A 17,066-nucleotide genomic window follows, 5' to 3' on the forward strand; every position below is an offset into this window, starting at 1 on the left:
TTTTATATTTTTAGCTCTTATGTTTATGTCTTTGATCCATTTTGAGTTTATTTTTGTATGTGGTGTAAGGTAAGGTTCCAATTTCATTCTTTTACATGTGGATATCCAGTTTTCCCAGCACCATTTGTTGAAAAGGCTGTTCTTTCCTATTGAATAGTCTTGGCACTCTTGTTGAAGTGATGGTTCAACCATTATGATGGTTTATTTCTGGGCTCTCTATTTTATTCTATTCTATTGGTCTATATGTCTATCGTTATGCCAGTACCACACTGTTCTAATCACTTTAGCTTTGTAGTAAGTTTCAAAAGTGAGAAGTGTGAGTCCACCAGCTTTTTCTTTTTCAAGATTATTTTGGGTATTTGGGGCCATTTGCAATTTAATATAAATTTGAGGACTGGCTTTTCCATTTCTGTGAAATAGGCTGTTGGAAGTTTAATAGGGATTGCGTTGTATGTATATCACTTTGGGTGACCTTGACATTTTAACAATTTTAAATCTTCCTATTCATGAACATGGAATGTCTTTCCATTTATGTAGGTCTTCTTTAATTTCTTTCATCAGTGTTTTGTAATTTTCAGCACACAAGTCTTTCACCTCCTCGGTTAGATTTATTCCTAAGTATTTAATTCTTTTAGGTGCTATTGTAAATGGAATTACTTTCCTAATTTCATTTGCTGATTATTCATTGCTAGTGTATAGAAACACAACTGATCTTTGTGAGTTGATCTTATATCCTGCAATTTTGCTAAATTTATTTATTTATTTTTTTAACTCTAATAACTTTCTTGTAAATTCTTTGGGATTTTCTATATATAGGATTATGTCTTCTGCAAAAAGAGATAGGTTTATCTCTTCCTTTCTGATTTGCATTTCTTTTCTTTCTTTTTCTTGTCTAATAGCTCTGACTAGAGTTTCCAGTACAATGTTGAATAGCTGCAATGAAAGCAGGCATCCTTGTCTTGTTCCTGCTCTCAGGGAGGAAAGCTTTCAGGTTTTCACCATTGAATATGATGTTAGCTGTGGGTTTTTCATAAATATTCTTTATCATGTTGAGGATTTTTCCCCTTTATTCCTAGTTTTCTGAGAGCTTTTATCAATTAAAGGGTATTGAATTCTATCAAATGCCTTTTCTGCATCATTTGAGATGATCATGTAGTTTTTTTTCTTTGTTCTATTCATGTTCTATTCCTTTGTTCTATTACATCAACGGATTTTCTTATGTTGAAATAGCCCTGCATTCTTGGGATAAATCCCACTTGGTCATGGTGAATAATCCTTTTAATACTCTGTTGGATTTTGTTTGCTAATATTTTGTTGACTATTTTGCATCTATATTCATAAAGATAGTGGTCTGTCATTTTCTTTTCTTGTGATGTCTTTATCTGGCTTTGTTATCAAAATAATGCTTTTATAAAGTGTTTCCTCCTTTTCAAGTTTGTGGAAGGGTTAAGAAGGATTGGTTTCAATTCCTCTTTAAATACTTGGTAGAATTCACTGGTGAAGCCATCTGGTTCAGCACTTTTGTTTGGGGGGAGGTTTTTGGTTATTTATTCAGTCTCTATTTTCTATTTCTTTTTGAGTCAGTTTAGGTAATTTGTGCATTTTGAAGAATTTGTCATTTCTTTCAGGTTAACTACCTTTGTATTATTCTGTTATAATCCTTTTTACCTCTGTAAGATGGATAGTAATGTCCCCACTTAGGTTTCTGATTTTAGTTATTTGCATCTTCTCTTTTTTCCTTTGTAATTCTAGCTAAAGGTTTGTAAATTTTGCCAATCTTTTCTAAGAACCAATTTTTGGTTCCATTGATTTTCTTTATTGTTTTCCTATTCTCTCTTTTGTTTACCTCCACTCTGATCTTTATTATTTCCTATCTTCAGGTTTAGTTTGCTCTTATTTTTGTAATTCCTTAAGGTATAAAGTTAGGTTATGGATTTGAGATTTTTCTTCTTTTTAAATGTAGACATATGTAGCTATAAATTTCCCTCTGAGCATTGTCTCATTGATTGCCATAAGTTTTGGTACGTTGTATTTCTGTTTTCACTTAACTCTAAGTATTTTCTAATTTCCCTTTTGATTTATTTTTTGACTCATTAGTTGTTTGAGAGTGTGTTATTAATTTCCACATATTTATGAATTTTTTTAGTATTCCTTCTGTTATTGATTTCTAATTTCACCCCACTGTGTTCAGAAAAGATGCTTTGTATAATATCTATCTTTTAAAGCAATTGAAACTTGTTTTCTGGCCTAACATTTGGTCTGTCCATGGAGCAGTCTCAGGTGTGCTTGAGACTGATGTTGTTTGGATGGAGTAGTGTGTATATGTTTGTTAAACCTAGTTGGTTTATTGTGTTGTTCAAGTCTTCTGTTTCCTTACTTATCATCTCTCTGGTTGATCTATCCATTATTGAAAGTAGGGTACTGAAGTCTTCAACTATTATTGTAGAACTGTCTAGTTCTCCCTTCAATTCTGTCAATTTTTGCTTTATGTATTTTGAGAATATGTTATAGATGTGTGAATGTTTATAATTATCGTATCTTCTTGCTGTAGAAAACCTTTTACTAATATAAGATCCATTTTTGTCTCTTGTAAACTTTTTTGATTTAAAGTCTATTTGTCTGGTATTGGTATAGCTGCTTCAGCTCTCTTTTGGTTACTATTGGCATGGAATATCTTTTTTCCTCCTTTCACTTTCAACCTGTATCTTTAGATCTAAAATGAGTCTCTTGTAGATAGCATATAGATAAATCATGTTTAAAAAAATCCATTCTGCTAATCTCTGTCTTTCTGTTGGAGAGTTTCATTCTTTTACATTTAAAGTAATTACTTATAAGAAGGGATTTTCTTTTGCCATTTTGCTATTTGTTTTCTATAGGACTTAAATTTTTTTTCATTTCCCCCATTACTGCCTTCTTTTGTGTTTAACTGAGTTTTTAAAATTAATTAATTAATTTACTTTTGGCTGTGTTGGGTCTTCGTTGCTGCATGAGGGCTTCCTCTAGTTGCAGTGAGTGGGGGCTACTCTTTGTTGAGGTAGGTGAGCTTCTCCTTGCAGTGGCTTCCCTTGTTGTGGAGCATGGGCTCTAGGTGCACAGGCTTCATTAGTTGTGGCACACAGGCTCTAGAGCACAGGCTCAGTAGTTGTGGAGCATGGGCTTAGTTGCTCTGTGGCATGTAGGATCTTTCTGGACCAGGGCTCAAACCCGTGTCCCCTGCATTGGCAGGTGGATTCTTAAGCACTGTGCCACCAGGGAAGCCCTTTTAATTGATTTTTGTATGAAACATTTTATTCCTTTCTCATGTATTTATGTATATAAGTTATAGATATTGTCTTTGTGGTTTCCATAGGGATTACACTTAACATTCGAAAGTTATGGCAATCCAATTTGAATTTATACCCACTTAACTTCAATAACATATGAAGACTCTGTTCCTATACAGCTTGATTCTCCTCCCCCCACATTTCTATTATTGATGTCACATCTTTATACATTGTGTGTTCAATAATGTAAATTAAATTTTTTACGTATTTATTTTTTGAATCACATAGAAAATAAAAAGTGGAGTTACAAACCAAAATTACAATAATACCTGCTCTTGTAATTACCCATGTATTTACTTTTACCAGAGATCTTAATTTCTTCAAATGACCTTGAGTTACTGCCTAGTGTCCTTTCATCTTAACCTGGGTTTCTGTTAGCATTTCTTACAGGGCAGATATAATGGTAACATACTCCTTCAGCTTTTGTTTATCTGGGAATGTCTTATTTCTTCCTCACTTTTTTTTTTAAATTTTATTTATTTATTTATTTATTTATTAATGGCTGTGTTGGGTCTTCGTTTCTGTGTGAGGGCTTTCTCTAGTTGCGGTGAGCAGGGGCCACTCTTCATCTCGGTGCGCGGGCCTCTCACTATCGTGGCCTCTCTTGTTGCAGAGCACAGGCTCCAGACGCGCAGGCTCAGCAATTGTGGCTCACGGGCCTAGTTGCTCCGCGGCATGTGGGATCTTCCCAGACCAGGGCTCGAACCCGTGTCCCCTGCATTGGCAGGCAGATTCTCAACCAGTGCACCACCAGGGAAGCCCCTTTTCCTCACTTTTGATGGGCAATTTTGCTTGATATAGAATTATAGGCTGACAGTTTTTTTCTTTCAATACTTTGAATATGTCAACCTACTGCTTTCTAGTCTCCAAGCTTTCTGATGAGAAGTCAGCTGATAGTCCTATTGGAAATCTCTTGAATGTGACAAATCACTTCTTCCTTCTCTTGCAAGATTCTCTCTTTGTCCTTGGCTGTTGACAGTTTGATTATAATATGCCTTGGTGTGGATTTCTTTGAGTTTATCCTGGAATCTGTTGAGCTTGTTAGATTTGTAGATTTATATCTTGCAAAAGATTGGGAGAGTTTTTGTACATTATTTTTTCAAATAATCTCTTTGTCCCTTTCCCTCTCTTCTCTTTTTGAGACTCTCACAATCTGTATGTTGGTCTTCTTTTTTTTCTTTTTTTTAACATCTTTATTGGAGTATAATTGCTTTACAATGGTGTGTTAGTTTCTGCTTTATAACAAAGTGAATCAGCTATGCATATACATATATCCCCAAATCTCTTCCCTCTTGCATCTCCCTCCCTCCCACCCTCCCTATCCCACCCCTCTACTGTTCTCCATAGTGGCTGTATCAATTTACATTCCCATATGTTGGTCTTCTTGATGGTATCCCACAGGGCTCTTAGTCCCTGTTCATTTTTCTTCTTCTTTTTTTTTTTTTCTTTTTCTTGTTATTCAGACTGGATAATCTCATTTGACCTATCTTCAGTTTCATTGATTCTTTCTTCTTCTTGGTTAAAAACTGCTCTTGAGCTCCTTGATTGAAGTTTTATTTTAGTTATTGTACTGTCAACTTCAAATTTTCTATTTGGTGCTTTTTTTAGAATTTCTGTCTCTTTATTGATATTATCTATTTGATGAGATATCATCCCCATACTTTCCTTTAGGTCTTCAGACATGCTTTCCTTTGGTTCTTTCAACATATTTAAAATAGCTAATTTTAAGTCTTTGTCTCATAAGGCCAAAGTTTAAAAGTCCTTAGGAACATTTTCTATTGACTATTTTTTCTGCTGTGTATGGGCATACTTTCTTTTTTCTTTTCATTTCTCATAATTTTCTTTTGTTGGAAACATTTTAAATCATGTGACAACTCTGAAAAAAAATATTTTCCTGCTTCTTCAGGGTTTGTTGTTGTTGTCATTTGTTTGCTTAAAGACTTTTCTGAACTAATTCAGTAAAGTCTGTATTCTTTGCTATAGTAGCCACTGATGTCTATGTTCAGGTAGTTTATTGGTCAGCTAATGGTTAGACAGAGGTTTCCTTAAATACCTAGAATCAGTAAGTTTCCCAGTTTTTGCCAAGGGGTTCTCTGTATGTGTTGAGGCACACCTTCAACACATCCAGGCAGTTGACAATTCTGCCATAGTCTTCACATCTGCCTTGAGCAGTGCCTCAAGATTAGCTAGATGTGAGAGTTTAGGGCCTTCTCAGTTCTTTTCTGAGCATGTGTACAGCCTTAGTCATGTGCATAGCTGTATACATGCATGTAGCCTTCTAGATGTTTGGAATATGTCGGAGCTTTTCAAAGCCCCCTATAGATATCTAATTCCTGAATTTTTCCCTTTAAGCTTTCTGTTGAGCTTAATGTTTGTCTCGAATGTTTGCCCACTGCAGGCAGTTGCAATGTTAAACAATTGCCTATGATTGTTTTCAACCAGTACCCCTGGGGAAAGACTGTTTGCACTGAGTCAACTCTGAATCTGGTCAATAAAGACAGCCATGAGAGTAGCATCTTCCAGGGAATCACCAGATAGTTCAAATAATGACAGTTCTCTCAGAATGACGCTTTAAAGGAATTTAACACTTTTATGCCTCATTGAGTGCCTGCCAGACTGCTTGGTTTTCACTATACCAGGCTGTTGATTTTTAAGTCTACTGCAGAACTGAGGAGAGGAAAATGAGAATAAAGCAAGTTAAAATGCCATAAAGCTCACTGATTTTTTTACAGAGATTTGTCTGTTTTTCTTGAACAAACACTCCATTAATTGCTGCAAGATTTTGGTTACTTTCTTGAGTTCTGAAATAGTTAATTCTGACAATGTTTCCAGTGTTCACATTGGTTTCATGGAGGAGAAGATTTTCAGTGATCCTGGCTCTGCCTTCCTTCTGGATATCTGGTTTTTGACTCTTGATCAATTTATGATGTGCTGATTAAGGTCTGAAAATTTCCCTGGAGACCCCTAGGGTTAGTTTCTTTACTGATGGTTTACAACTGGATTTATGGGTCTGACTAACCTGGCTTGATTATTTAAAGAGCCTCCTTAAGAGTTTCTCCTTTGAGCTTTCTGTAAACAAGATTCCTTTCACAGACCTTGGTGGTTCAAGCTGGTGACATAGCATGGCTCACTCATGCAAATAAGGGCCCTTGGGTAGCTTGCACATGGGATGTCTCTCTGACTTCCAATGCTTGCCTGTATTCTCTTTCTCTTGCTGCACCATACTATTTTCCTTTAAATAAAAGCTTAAATGAAAATACCCTGTGAAAGCTGGTGAATCCTTTCAAATAACCAAACTGGGGAAATCTTTGCAATGGTATGTACATAAACAATATAATAGCATGCAGCTGCAGAAAAGAATGTGAAAGATATCTGTGGACTGATATGGAAAGACATCCAGGATATATTGTTAAATGAAAATGCAAGGTGCAGAATTGCATTTTTTTAAGTAGGAAAGAGGAGAAATACAAAGGTATATAATTGTATTTGCTTGATTTGCATAAGGAAATACTGAAAGAATACAAAAAACTATGAAAATTGTTAACTGTGGAAGTAGTGGAAGCAAGATACAAATTTTCCTATTGTTTCAGTTTTTGAAACTTATGAATATATTACCCATTCAAAAAAATTAAAATTTCAAAGTAAATGAAGAAAAAAGGAAAATAAAAATTAGGTCATGTGACCCAAGGGTGATAATAAAGTGTTACAGAGGTTTATAATAAATACCAAGAAAAAAGAAGATGGAAAAATAATAGACATGCCAAAGAATAAGCATAAATAACAAAAGTAAATAGCGACACAAGATACCAAGGAGAAGTTTCCCTTGGGTAGCATATAAAAGGCTTGAATTATTGTTTAGCTTAGGATTTCTGAAGGGCAGCACTGATGACATTTTGGGTGGGGTACTTCTTTGTTGGAGGAGGCTGTCCTGTGCATTGTAGGACATCTAGCAATACCCTGGCCTCCACTTACTAGGTACCAGTAGCACCACCCCTGCAACATTGTGACAACAAAATATGTCTCTAAACATTGCCACATATCCAGAGAAGGGGGCACCAAAAGTGATTCTCCCCAGCTGAGCATCACTGCTTTAGCTGATCTGAAGAGTGAGTAGATTTTCTGAGCAACTCATTAAAACTTTTTTTTCTTTTTAATTTTCTAGTGACGTTTTCCCTGCAACTGATCTGTGTCCCAGAACTACTCTTTCACTGAGATGTCAAATATTTCATATAAGAGTATTTTCTAGCTCTTTAAAAATTATTAACATAAGCATGACTCAACCAGTATGTTATTTTGCAACTTCTTTTGAGTGACATTAATGATTTATCAGAAATATTTTCCCTTTAATAAGATATTTAAATTGTTCAACCATTTGATGTGGTTTTATTACTTTGAAACTTTTTGTCTGGTAGCCAATCTCTATTTCTTTAATGATATTGGAGAAATGGAATTAAATAATCAGATCCACATATACACTTTTCAGTGGAGTTTTTAATTTAAAATTGAGGGGAGGGACACCTCTAGTAGTTTTGTTACTGAGTCCTTTTCTTTTCCTTCCTTTTCTTTCCATTTCCTTTCTTCTCTTTCCTTTGTTTTTTAACCTTTCCTTGGGAGTCTGGAATCCATCAAAATCCTTCAAGAAATTGTCCAGGGAGTGGTAAGGCCAATAATTAATTAGCTCCATATCTGTGGCAATCCCCATCTGGCAATGACCTACACCCAGAGGGCCCAGCTAGCTCAGTAGCTCACAATTCTGACAGTCTGACTGGTGGTAGGTCCTGTAGAGGGAAACGAAAGGAGCGTCTCCTCCCTCAGCTCTACCCAGAATCTTCTGAGAGTGATGCATGTGGTCATAATTATTTTTAAATATGATTGTTCCATTTCTGAAGAAAGCAAACCAAACCTGTAATCAAGAGACTGGTCCACAGATTACAGCACAACCATCTGCATGAGCTTGGTGTTAAATCTCCTTTCTCCTCCCTGTCTTGTTCCGGAGGTCTTTTCGTTAATGTGATTAATTTCAGTTCGAGGAACTGGGAAGATCACATTTCCCAGGAGAATCACTTTCGTTTACCCTGTCTCTGACCTCAGGTGGAAGGGTTTCCTCATTGGAATGGAGATAACAGTTCCAAGCAGAAAAGCGAAGACCATTTTATGGCTGCGACGGAAAAATTCTCTTCGTTCTGAAAAAAACTGAAGGAGTCTAAAGACGGGATACCCTCAGATAAATCATCGGCCAGCAGCAGGATCTTTAATCACCTCTCCTCCCTCTTCCCCAGCACCTCCTGAGTATTTGCAACGCCATTCTCATTTCACTCGAGTGCCTGCTCGCAGACTGGGAACTCGGCTCACAGGACGCGGAACTCTCCCAGAAGTATCCGATAAATAGCAAACAGATGCCGAGGATGCCAAAGACCTCGCCGACTAGGGCACCGCCTGGGAGATGAATTCCAGCCGGCGGTTTCCTAGTGGAAAAGGCTGGCCACCGGACTGTATTATTCTCTGTGCTTGAAACCAGTAGGTTTCGAAAGCAGGGCGTCCTCTTTCCCCGGGCAGGGGTGCGGAGAGCCAGACGCTGCCCCAGGACTGGAAACCCCATCCCTGGCAGTTGCGGATCTAAGAGGCGGCTTCCTGCCGTGCCCCTTCCCAAGGTAAAGCGGCCCTCCACTCTCCTTCACCTGGAGACGCAGACGCCACGCTCTCCGGTTTTTTGTCGTCCCGTCTTCCAGCTCCACTTCCCAAGCTCGGAAAAGGCTCCGGGACACCCCTGACCTTGTTCCCAGCCTCGCACTTGTTGCCTGGGCCACGCGAGGCCCGAGCTTATGCAGGAGGCGAACGTAGGGCCAAAAATTTGGCTCCGGAAGTCAGTTCAGACAGCGCGGCTGTCCCTAGCAGGTTCATTTCAAAGCATGTGCCCCAAAGTCCCGGTTCGTAAGCCCTCACCCCAGCCCCTAGCGCACGAATCCCTAGATAGCGGCCGGCAAGTGTGCAGCCCGCAGCTCATCACTACAGTCAAGGAGTTGAGGGTGCTCTGTACCTGTCTCTTTTCCGACAACACCCGAAACCGCACCGGGTCACGCCCAACAAATCCCGTGAATCCAAATACCCCCCGTCGGAGGTGCCCAAATTCGAGTTTGGTCCGACCGTCCCCTCCCTGCGCCTACTCTGGAAGCTCCTCTGCGAGGTCTTTCCCTTCAGACCCAAAGGGGCGCGCGCTCAGTTGCGCCAGGTCCGCCTCTTCCCCAGGCCCTGGAGGGGGCGGGGGTGGGTAGGCAGGGACCTGGATCTGATTAGCTGGGAGGGGAAGCCGAGGTCCCAACAACTCTCTCCTGTCTCCCAGGCTCCTCGACGAGGAGGGAGGGACGGTACAAGAGAGGAGGGGCGGGGGTCCCATCACTGAGCACCCAGGCCGGGGGTCTGAGCCGACGCTGCCGCCGCCGCCGCCAGGCTCTCACCTTACCCCCAGCCCCGGGCTGCGGCCATGGGACCCCCTTCCAGCTCCGGCTTCTACGTGAGCCGCGTGGTAGCCCTGCTGCTGGCCGGGCTGGCTGCCGTGCTCCTGCTGGCGCTGGCCGTACTCGCCGCCCTGTACGGCCACTGCGAGCGCGTCCCGCCGTCGGAGCTTCACGACCGCGGGGGCCCGCACGCCGCGCCCTCCCCGCCAGGCAGGCAGGAGCCGGCGCGAACCCCGAAGCCCGGCCCCACTCTGGAGAAGGAGGTGGCGCCCACCCCGCGCAACTGGCGACCCCCGGGGCCCTGGGACCAGCTGCGCCTGCCGCCCTGGCTCGTGCCGATGCACTATGAGCTGGAGCTGTGGCCCCGTCTGAGGCCAGAAGAGCTCTTGGCGCCGGCGTTGCGCTTCACTGGCCGCGTGAACATCACCGTGCACTGCATCGCGGCCACCGCGCGGCTGCTGCTTCACAGCCTCTTCCTGGACTGTGAAAGCGCCGAGGTGCGGGGACCACTGTCCCCGGACGCCGGAGACGCCACGGTGGGCCGCGTGCCGGTGGACGAGGTGTGGTTCGCGTTGGACATGCAGTACATGGTGCTAGAGCTCGGCGAAGCCCTGCAGCCCGGGAGCCGCTATGAGCTGCAGCTCAGCTTCTCCGGCCCGGTGTACCAGGACACCAGGGAGGGACTCTTCCTCAATCTCTACACGGACCAGGGTGAGCGCAGGTAAGGGCAGGCCGGCCCTGGCCTCCTCGGCCCCCGTCCCGCATTCCCCGCGCGCAGGCTGCGTGTTCAGGTGCTTAGGTGCGCGTCTCCTGCCCTTTGCAAAGAAACCCACCCCATCTTTCGCGAAGTTTTCTTCTAGAGTCAGAGGGTGAGCGCCTCCTTCCTCCCTTTCCCTCTTACTTTGGCCAGGTTTCAGCCCCATCCCTGCCCATCCAGTTCGTTTCTATCGTTGCCCCTTTTAAGGTCGCTGCTACCGCAAAAGTTTATTGTCCTCTTCAGAGAACCCCTTTGTTCTCTAACCCAGAATTTACTCAGGGCAACGAGCAAACCCCTAGCTACTCAAAGTTTGGTCCAAAACTTTGAGTAGCTGGTCCGCGGTCCCAACGTAACATCTGGGAGGTTGTTAGAAATGCAGACTCTTAAGCCCCACCCTCGACCAAGGGGATCCGAATATGCGTTTTACCGGAGCTCCTCGGGTGATTCACCCGCGTTAGAGTTGGATAAGCACGGCGCTAGAGCACCGTTGCCGCTCTGCGATTCCTCCCCAGCGCCTCTCTGCGCTTTTCCTGCCCTGATTCTTTTGCCTGGGCGCAACGTAACTGCTGCTCTTGCAACAAATAGACCCACGTCGCGGCTGTTCGTTTCACAGTTTTTTTTCTTTTTGCTAAGGTTCTCCAAAACTTCAGAATCCCCTTTCATTCCTGCCCTCCCACCCCCTGCCCGGGCCCCGCGTGTCGTTTTGCGGGTGAGCAGCGGCATCCCCTCCCCTCCCCGCTCTTTGACCGGCTATGTGCCAGAGTTAAGGGATTCAGAAAAAAAAAAAAAAGTAAAAGCGATGACAAGGGACCTCCCCTCTGAGTCTGCAGGCTCACATAGTGTACACGTGTTCTCTTTACACTCGTTTGCGATAGTGTCTCCCACACGGAATGCTTCCACCCCAAGAATTGCCTCTTTCCACGCTCTGGGACCACATTACTGACCCCCGGCAAGCGCCAGGGAAATGTTCTTTTTTCAAACTGGTGAGCTCCTGCTTCTCTCATGCAGTGGTGGAGCCTTTGCGATTTACACAACTGCATGTACTTTGCCCTTTATTATTAGAGAAAATGTTCTCAGATGTTCTCTGAGGGAAAGAAACCCACTAAATTACCCCCTAAATCTTCTCCTGCACTATTTTCAAAACTTCAGGGGTTTAAAATAAGTTTAATAAGCTGGCCTAAGTGGAAGCATAATCTGTAACTTTTGTTTTTAAGGACAGTATGCTTGATTTTTCTCTCAAAAATGCATCAACACCTGAGAAACAGTTTTGAAAAGTTTCTCATGAGGATAATGTGTTACTGGACTTATGGGCTCTGGAAACCTTTTGAAATAACTGTGTATTGTTAAGGTGCAGGATTTTTCAAAGGGGGAGAAAAGGATGCTTTTTTGCACACCTACCTGACAGTGTTTTCTGCTGTCAGTAAATCTTCCTCTCTTCACCATCTCTTTCTTCTTCCTGTCTTAATGGGGCTGTGGCCTGGACAAACTGCCCTAGCAAACACAGGAAAGGAAAGTCCCTTTCCATTTTTCTATTGTGCTGCCAACTCTAGTAGTAACAAGAAACCATATTTTGAGAGCTTTCAAATTCAAATAAGCAGAAAATTTAATAAAGTCCTACAGATGTTCATAGACCTAGGTGGAGCTCCAGAACTGTGGCATCTTGAGAGAAGCTGTCGCCTGGAAGTTGTTCTTCTGAGTCTCTGCTTCTGAAACCAGGAAGAAGAGAAACCTGCAGCTGAGCTTGAAGCCAAGGTCACAAAGAACCTGAACAAAATGATGACTTGTGATGAGGCAGATTTTGGAAGCCCAGCATGCTTGAGTTTGGGCTGTGTGACTTGAGCCAGTCCCTTCACCTCTCTGAGTTTGTTGCCTCATTCATGGAATAGACATAATAAGTGTCAACCTTTAGAATGTTGTGAGAATTAAGTGGGAAAGGGGGCACTGTGACTGGCATATAATCTGTGCGGTGATGGCTACTATCATTAGCTTGGGGTAAAATTATCCTGTTATCTAAACATGGAAGCTGCCACGTTCCTGGTAGATACGATTCTAAGAAGGTTTCTATATGCAGAGAAATTGCCCACTGTTTTCACATTTTTCGTGGGGTGTCTGTAATTCCAGCTGCAGCGGTTGGAACATGTTTACTTCTGTTCTTTGATGGTCCCTAATCACAGTCCAGACAGGCTAATGTTTTTAAATAATTTTACTCAACTCTAACGGAAGAGAGAAAGAAAGTCAATCCAGAAAATACAAAGAACATCACTATTTGACACTTCTAAGGTTTAGGTTACGACTTGCTAGCTTCACAGGTTGCTGGGGATGCTTTCTACCTGTGCTCAGCCTTTCTCTACTTGACAGGTGACTTCACATTTCTTCCATAGAGGAGCCATCTACTGGATACCTTGGACATGTGCATCTTCCATGTGTGGAAAGTTGAGAGCAAGATCCAAACGTTAATGTCCCTCTAAGCAGTATTTCCCAAACTTCATTCACTGGCATATGACTATTTTCAGATTTTGCCGTATTCACATATCTCTGGCCCTATTATTTGCTAAAAAAAGTTACTTGATTTAAACAAAAATATTAAGTAGATTTATTGAAAAGCAACTCTATACCATTATTATAGATGGAAAACCATTTGAAATTTATAGAAAGGAATGGCACAGACTAATACAATGAAAACAAAACCTTGTTAATAAGTTCTAGCTATCATTATTGTCTGCTGAAGGATCTGAAGGCTTTGAATCTGAAGGCCGCTCTCTCGTTCTTAAAAAAGGGAAATTAGAATTAGATGTTCAAGATAAATAACACCAAAGCAATGCTTTCTCTTGACCTAATCAGAATGATTCATAAATCTGAAAGGACTGACTTTATCATGTGTGAGTCTGATCTATGTAATAGTGTGTCTGAGGGCTACCAAAAATCCTTCTCCATCTATACTTTGGGAAATCCTGCATTAGAGTAGTGGTTCACACTTTAATGTGCATCAGAAACACCAAAGGAGCTTATTAAACATGTAGATTCCAGGGTCACACCCTCAGAAATTCCAGATCAGTACACCGATGTTCATAACAACACTATTCACAATAGCTACAAGGTGGAAGCAACCCAAATGTCCATTGATGGATGAAGGGAAGACACAAAATGTGGTCTATACATACAATGGAATATTATTCAGCCTTAAAAAGGAAGGAAATTCTGACATATTCTACTACACAGATGAATCTCGGGGACATTATATAAGGGACCTAAAGTAGTCAAATTTATAGAGACTTAAAGTAGAATTGTGGTTGCTAGGGGCTGGGGGAGTGAGGAGTTTTTCTTTTTTTGGCTGCATTGGGTCTTTATTGCTGTGTGTGGGCTTTAGTTGTGGCGAGCGGGGGCAACTCTTCGTTGCAGTGTGTGGGCTTATTGCACTGGCTTCTCTTGTTGTGGAACATGGGCTCTAGGTGCACAGGCTTCAGTAGTTGTGGCACATGGGCTCAGTAGTTGTGGCTTGGAGGCTCTAGAGTGCAGGCTCAATAGATGTGGCACACGGACTTAGTTGCTCCGTGGCATGTGGGATCCTCCCGGACCAGGGATTGAACCCATATCCCTCGCATCGGCAGGTGGATTCTCAACCACTGCGCCACCAGGGAAGTCCCAAGTGGGGAGTTTTTGTTTAATGAGTACAGAGTTTTAGTTTTGCAAGATAAAAAGAGTTCTGGAGACTGGTTGTACAACAATGTGAATGTACTTAATACCACTCAATGTTATACTTAAAAATGGTTAAGATGATGAATTTTATGTTTTGTGTATTGGGTTGGTCAAAATGTTCGTTCAGGTTTTTCCATAAGATGTTATGGAAAAACCCAAAGGAACTCTTTGGCCAACCCATATTTTCCACAATTTAAAAAATTTTAGAAGCAGAAACTTTCTAGAGCAGTGAGTTTTGAGTGGCGTTTGGAAATTTACATATTTTAACAATTGCTGCAGATAAACATCTTTTCATGCTTATTTGCCATCTGTATATCACTTCAATGAAATGTCTCTTCACGTCTTTTGTCCATTTTCTAATTGAATTGTTTTTTAATTTTTTTATTTTATATTTATTTATTTGGCTGCGTTGGGTCTTCGTTGCTGTGAGCAGGCTTCCTCCAGTTGCGGCGAGTGAGGGCTACTCTTCATTGCGGAGCACGGGCTTCTCACTGCGGTGGCTTCTCTTGTGGAGCATGGTCTCTAGGCGTGCAGGCTCAGTAGTTGTGGCGCACGGGCTTAGTTGCTCTGCGGCATGTGGGATCTTCCCAGACCAGGGCTCGAACCGGTGTCCCCTGCATTGGCAGGCGGATTCTTAACCACTGTGCCACCAGGGAAGCCTGCTGAATTGTTTTTTTACTGTTGAGTCCTGGGATTTTTTTAATATAATCTACATCTGAGTCCATTGTGAAATATATGGCTTACAAATATCATTCTGCCAGTCTGTAACTTGTCTTTTAATCTTCCTAATAAGGTTTTCAGAGAGCAAAAGTTTTAATATTAAAGAAGTCCAATTTATCGGTATTTTTTATAGAACATACCTTTGGTGTAATGTCTAAGAATTCTTTTTTTAAAGACTGTTTTTTTTTTTTTGGAGACGTTTTAGGTTTACAACAAAATTTAGGGGAAAGTAGAGAGATTCCTCATATATCCCCTGCCTCCACACATGCATAGCCTACCCCATTATCAATATCACTCACTAGAATGGCACTTTTTTTTTTTTAACTAAGGATGAATCTGTATCGGCACATCATAATCACCCCAAATTCACAGTTTACCTTAGGGTTTACTTTTGGTGGTGTACGTTCTATCTGTTTGGACAAATATATACTGACCTATAGCCATCATTATAATACCATACAGAGTATTTTCACTGCCCTAAAAATCCTCTGCTATCTGCCTATTCATCTTCCCACCCACCCACTCTGCCCAGCAACCACTGATCTTTTTATTGTCTGCATAGTTTTGCCTTTTCCATATGTCGTATAGTTGGAATCATACAGTATATCACCTTTTCAGCGTGGCTTCTTTCACTTAGCAATATGCATTTAAGATTCCTCCATGTCTTTTCATGTTGCAATAGCTCATTTCTTTTTAGTGCTGAATAATATTCTGTTGTCTGGATGTACCACAGTTTATTTATCTATTCACCTACAGAAGGACATCTTGTCTGCTTCCAAGTTTTGGCAATTATGAAAAAAGCTGTTATAAACTCTGTGCACAGGTTTTTGTGTAGACATACATTTTCAACTACTTTAGGTAAATACCGAGAAACATGGTAAACTTATGTTTAGTTTTGTAAGATACTGCCAAACTGTCTTCCAGAGTGGATATACCATTTTATATTCCCACCAGGAATGAATGAGGGTTCCTGTTGCTCCATATTCTTGTCAGCATTTGATGTTGTCAGTGTTCTGGATTTTGGCCTATATTCTAATAAGTATCTCATTGTTTTAATTTGCATTTCCCTGATGACATACGATGTGAAGCATCCTTTCATATGCTTTTCTGTATAATTTCTTTGGTGAGGTATCTGTTGAGGTCTTTGGCCCATTTTTTAATTGAGTTGTTTGTTTTCTTTTTTAAAATTTATTTTATTCAAGTCTAGTTGATTTACAATGTTGTTAATTTCTGCTGTACAGCAAAGTGATTCAGTTAACATACATAGAATGGAGTTGTTTGTTTTCTTTTTTTTAAAGATTATTTATTTATTTAATTTATTTTTGGCTGCATCGGGTCTTTGTTGCAGCACGCGGGCTCTTTGTTGTGGTGCGTGGGCTTCTCTCTAGTTGTGGCATGAGGGTTTTCTCTTCTCTAGTTGTGGCGCACAGGCTCCAGAGTGCATGGGCTCTGTAGTTTGTGGCATGCAGGCTCTAGTTGAGGCACGCGAGCTCAGTAGTTGTGGCATGTAGGCTTAGTTGCCCCTCGGCATGTGGGATCTTAGTTCCCAGACCAGGGATCGAACCCACGTCCCCTGCATTGTGAGGCGGATTCTTTACCACAGGACCACCAGGGAAGTCCCTGTTTGTTTTCTTATTGTTGAATTTTAAGAGTTCTTTGTATATTTTGGATAACAGTCCTTTATCAGATGTGTCTTTTGCAAATATATTCTGCCAGTCTATGGCTTGTGCTCTTATTCTCTTTATATTGTCTGTGACAGAGCAAAATTTTTTAATTTTAATAAAATCCAGCTTATCAATTATTTCTTTTATTGATCATGTCTTTGGTGTATTATCTTAAAAGACATCACCATACCCAAGATCATTTAGGTGTTCTCCTATGTTATCTTCTAGGAGTTTTATAATTTTACATTTTACACTTAGATCTATGATCCATTATGAGTTAATTTTTATGGAGGGTGTAAGTTCTGGGTCTAGATTCATTTTTTTTTTGCATGTGGGTGTCCAGTAAGAGATTTTCTTTGCTCCACGGTATTGCCTTTGCTTCTTTGTCAAAGATTAGTTGACTATATTTTTGTGGGTCTATTTCTTGGCTCTCTATTTTATCCCCTTGATC

General features: G+C 41.2%; 1 protein-coding gene across 1 annotated transcript in view; it reads left to right on the plus strand.

The window, feature by feature from the left end:
* Positions 1–9,804: 9,804 nt before the first annotated feature.
* The window catches only part of LVRN (laeverin), a 79,388-nt gene continuing 72,126 nt past the window's right edge, over positions 9,805–17,066 (plus strand). The window contains exon 1 of the mRNA XM_036845484.1: positions 9,805–10,499. Coding sequence (XP_036701379.1) covers positions 9,805–10,499 — 695 coding nt within the window. The remainder of the gene's footprint in view (positions 10,500–17,066) is intronic.

Source organism: Balaenoptera musculus, chromosome 3 (assembly GCF_009873245.2).
Source record: "Balaenoptera musculus isolate JJ_BM4_2016_0621 chromosome 3, mBalMus1.pri.v3, whole genome shotgun sequence".
Classification (NCBI taxonomy): Eukaryota; Metazoa; Chordata; class Mammalia; order Artiodactyla; family Balaenopteridae; genus Balaenoptera; species Balaenoptera musculus.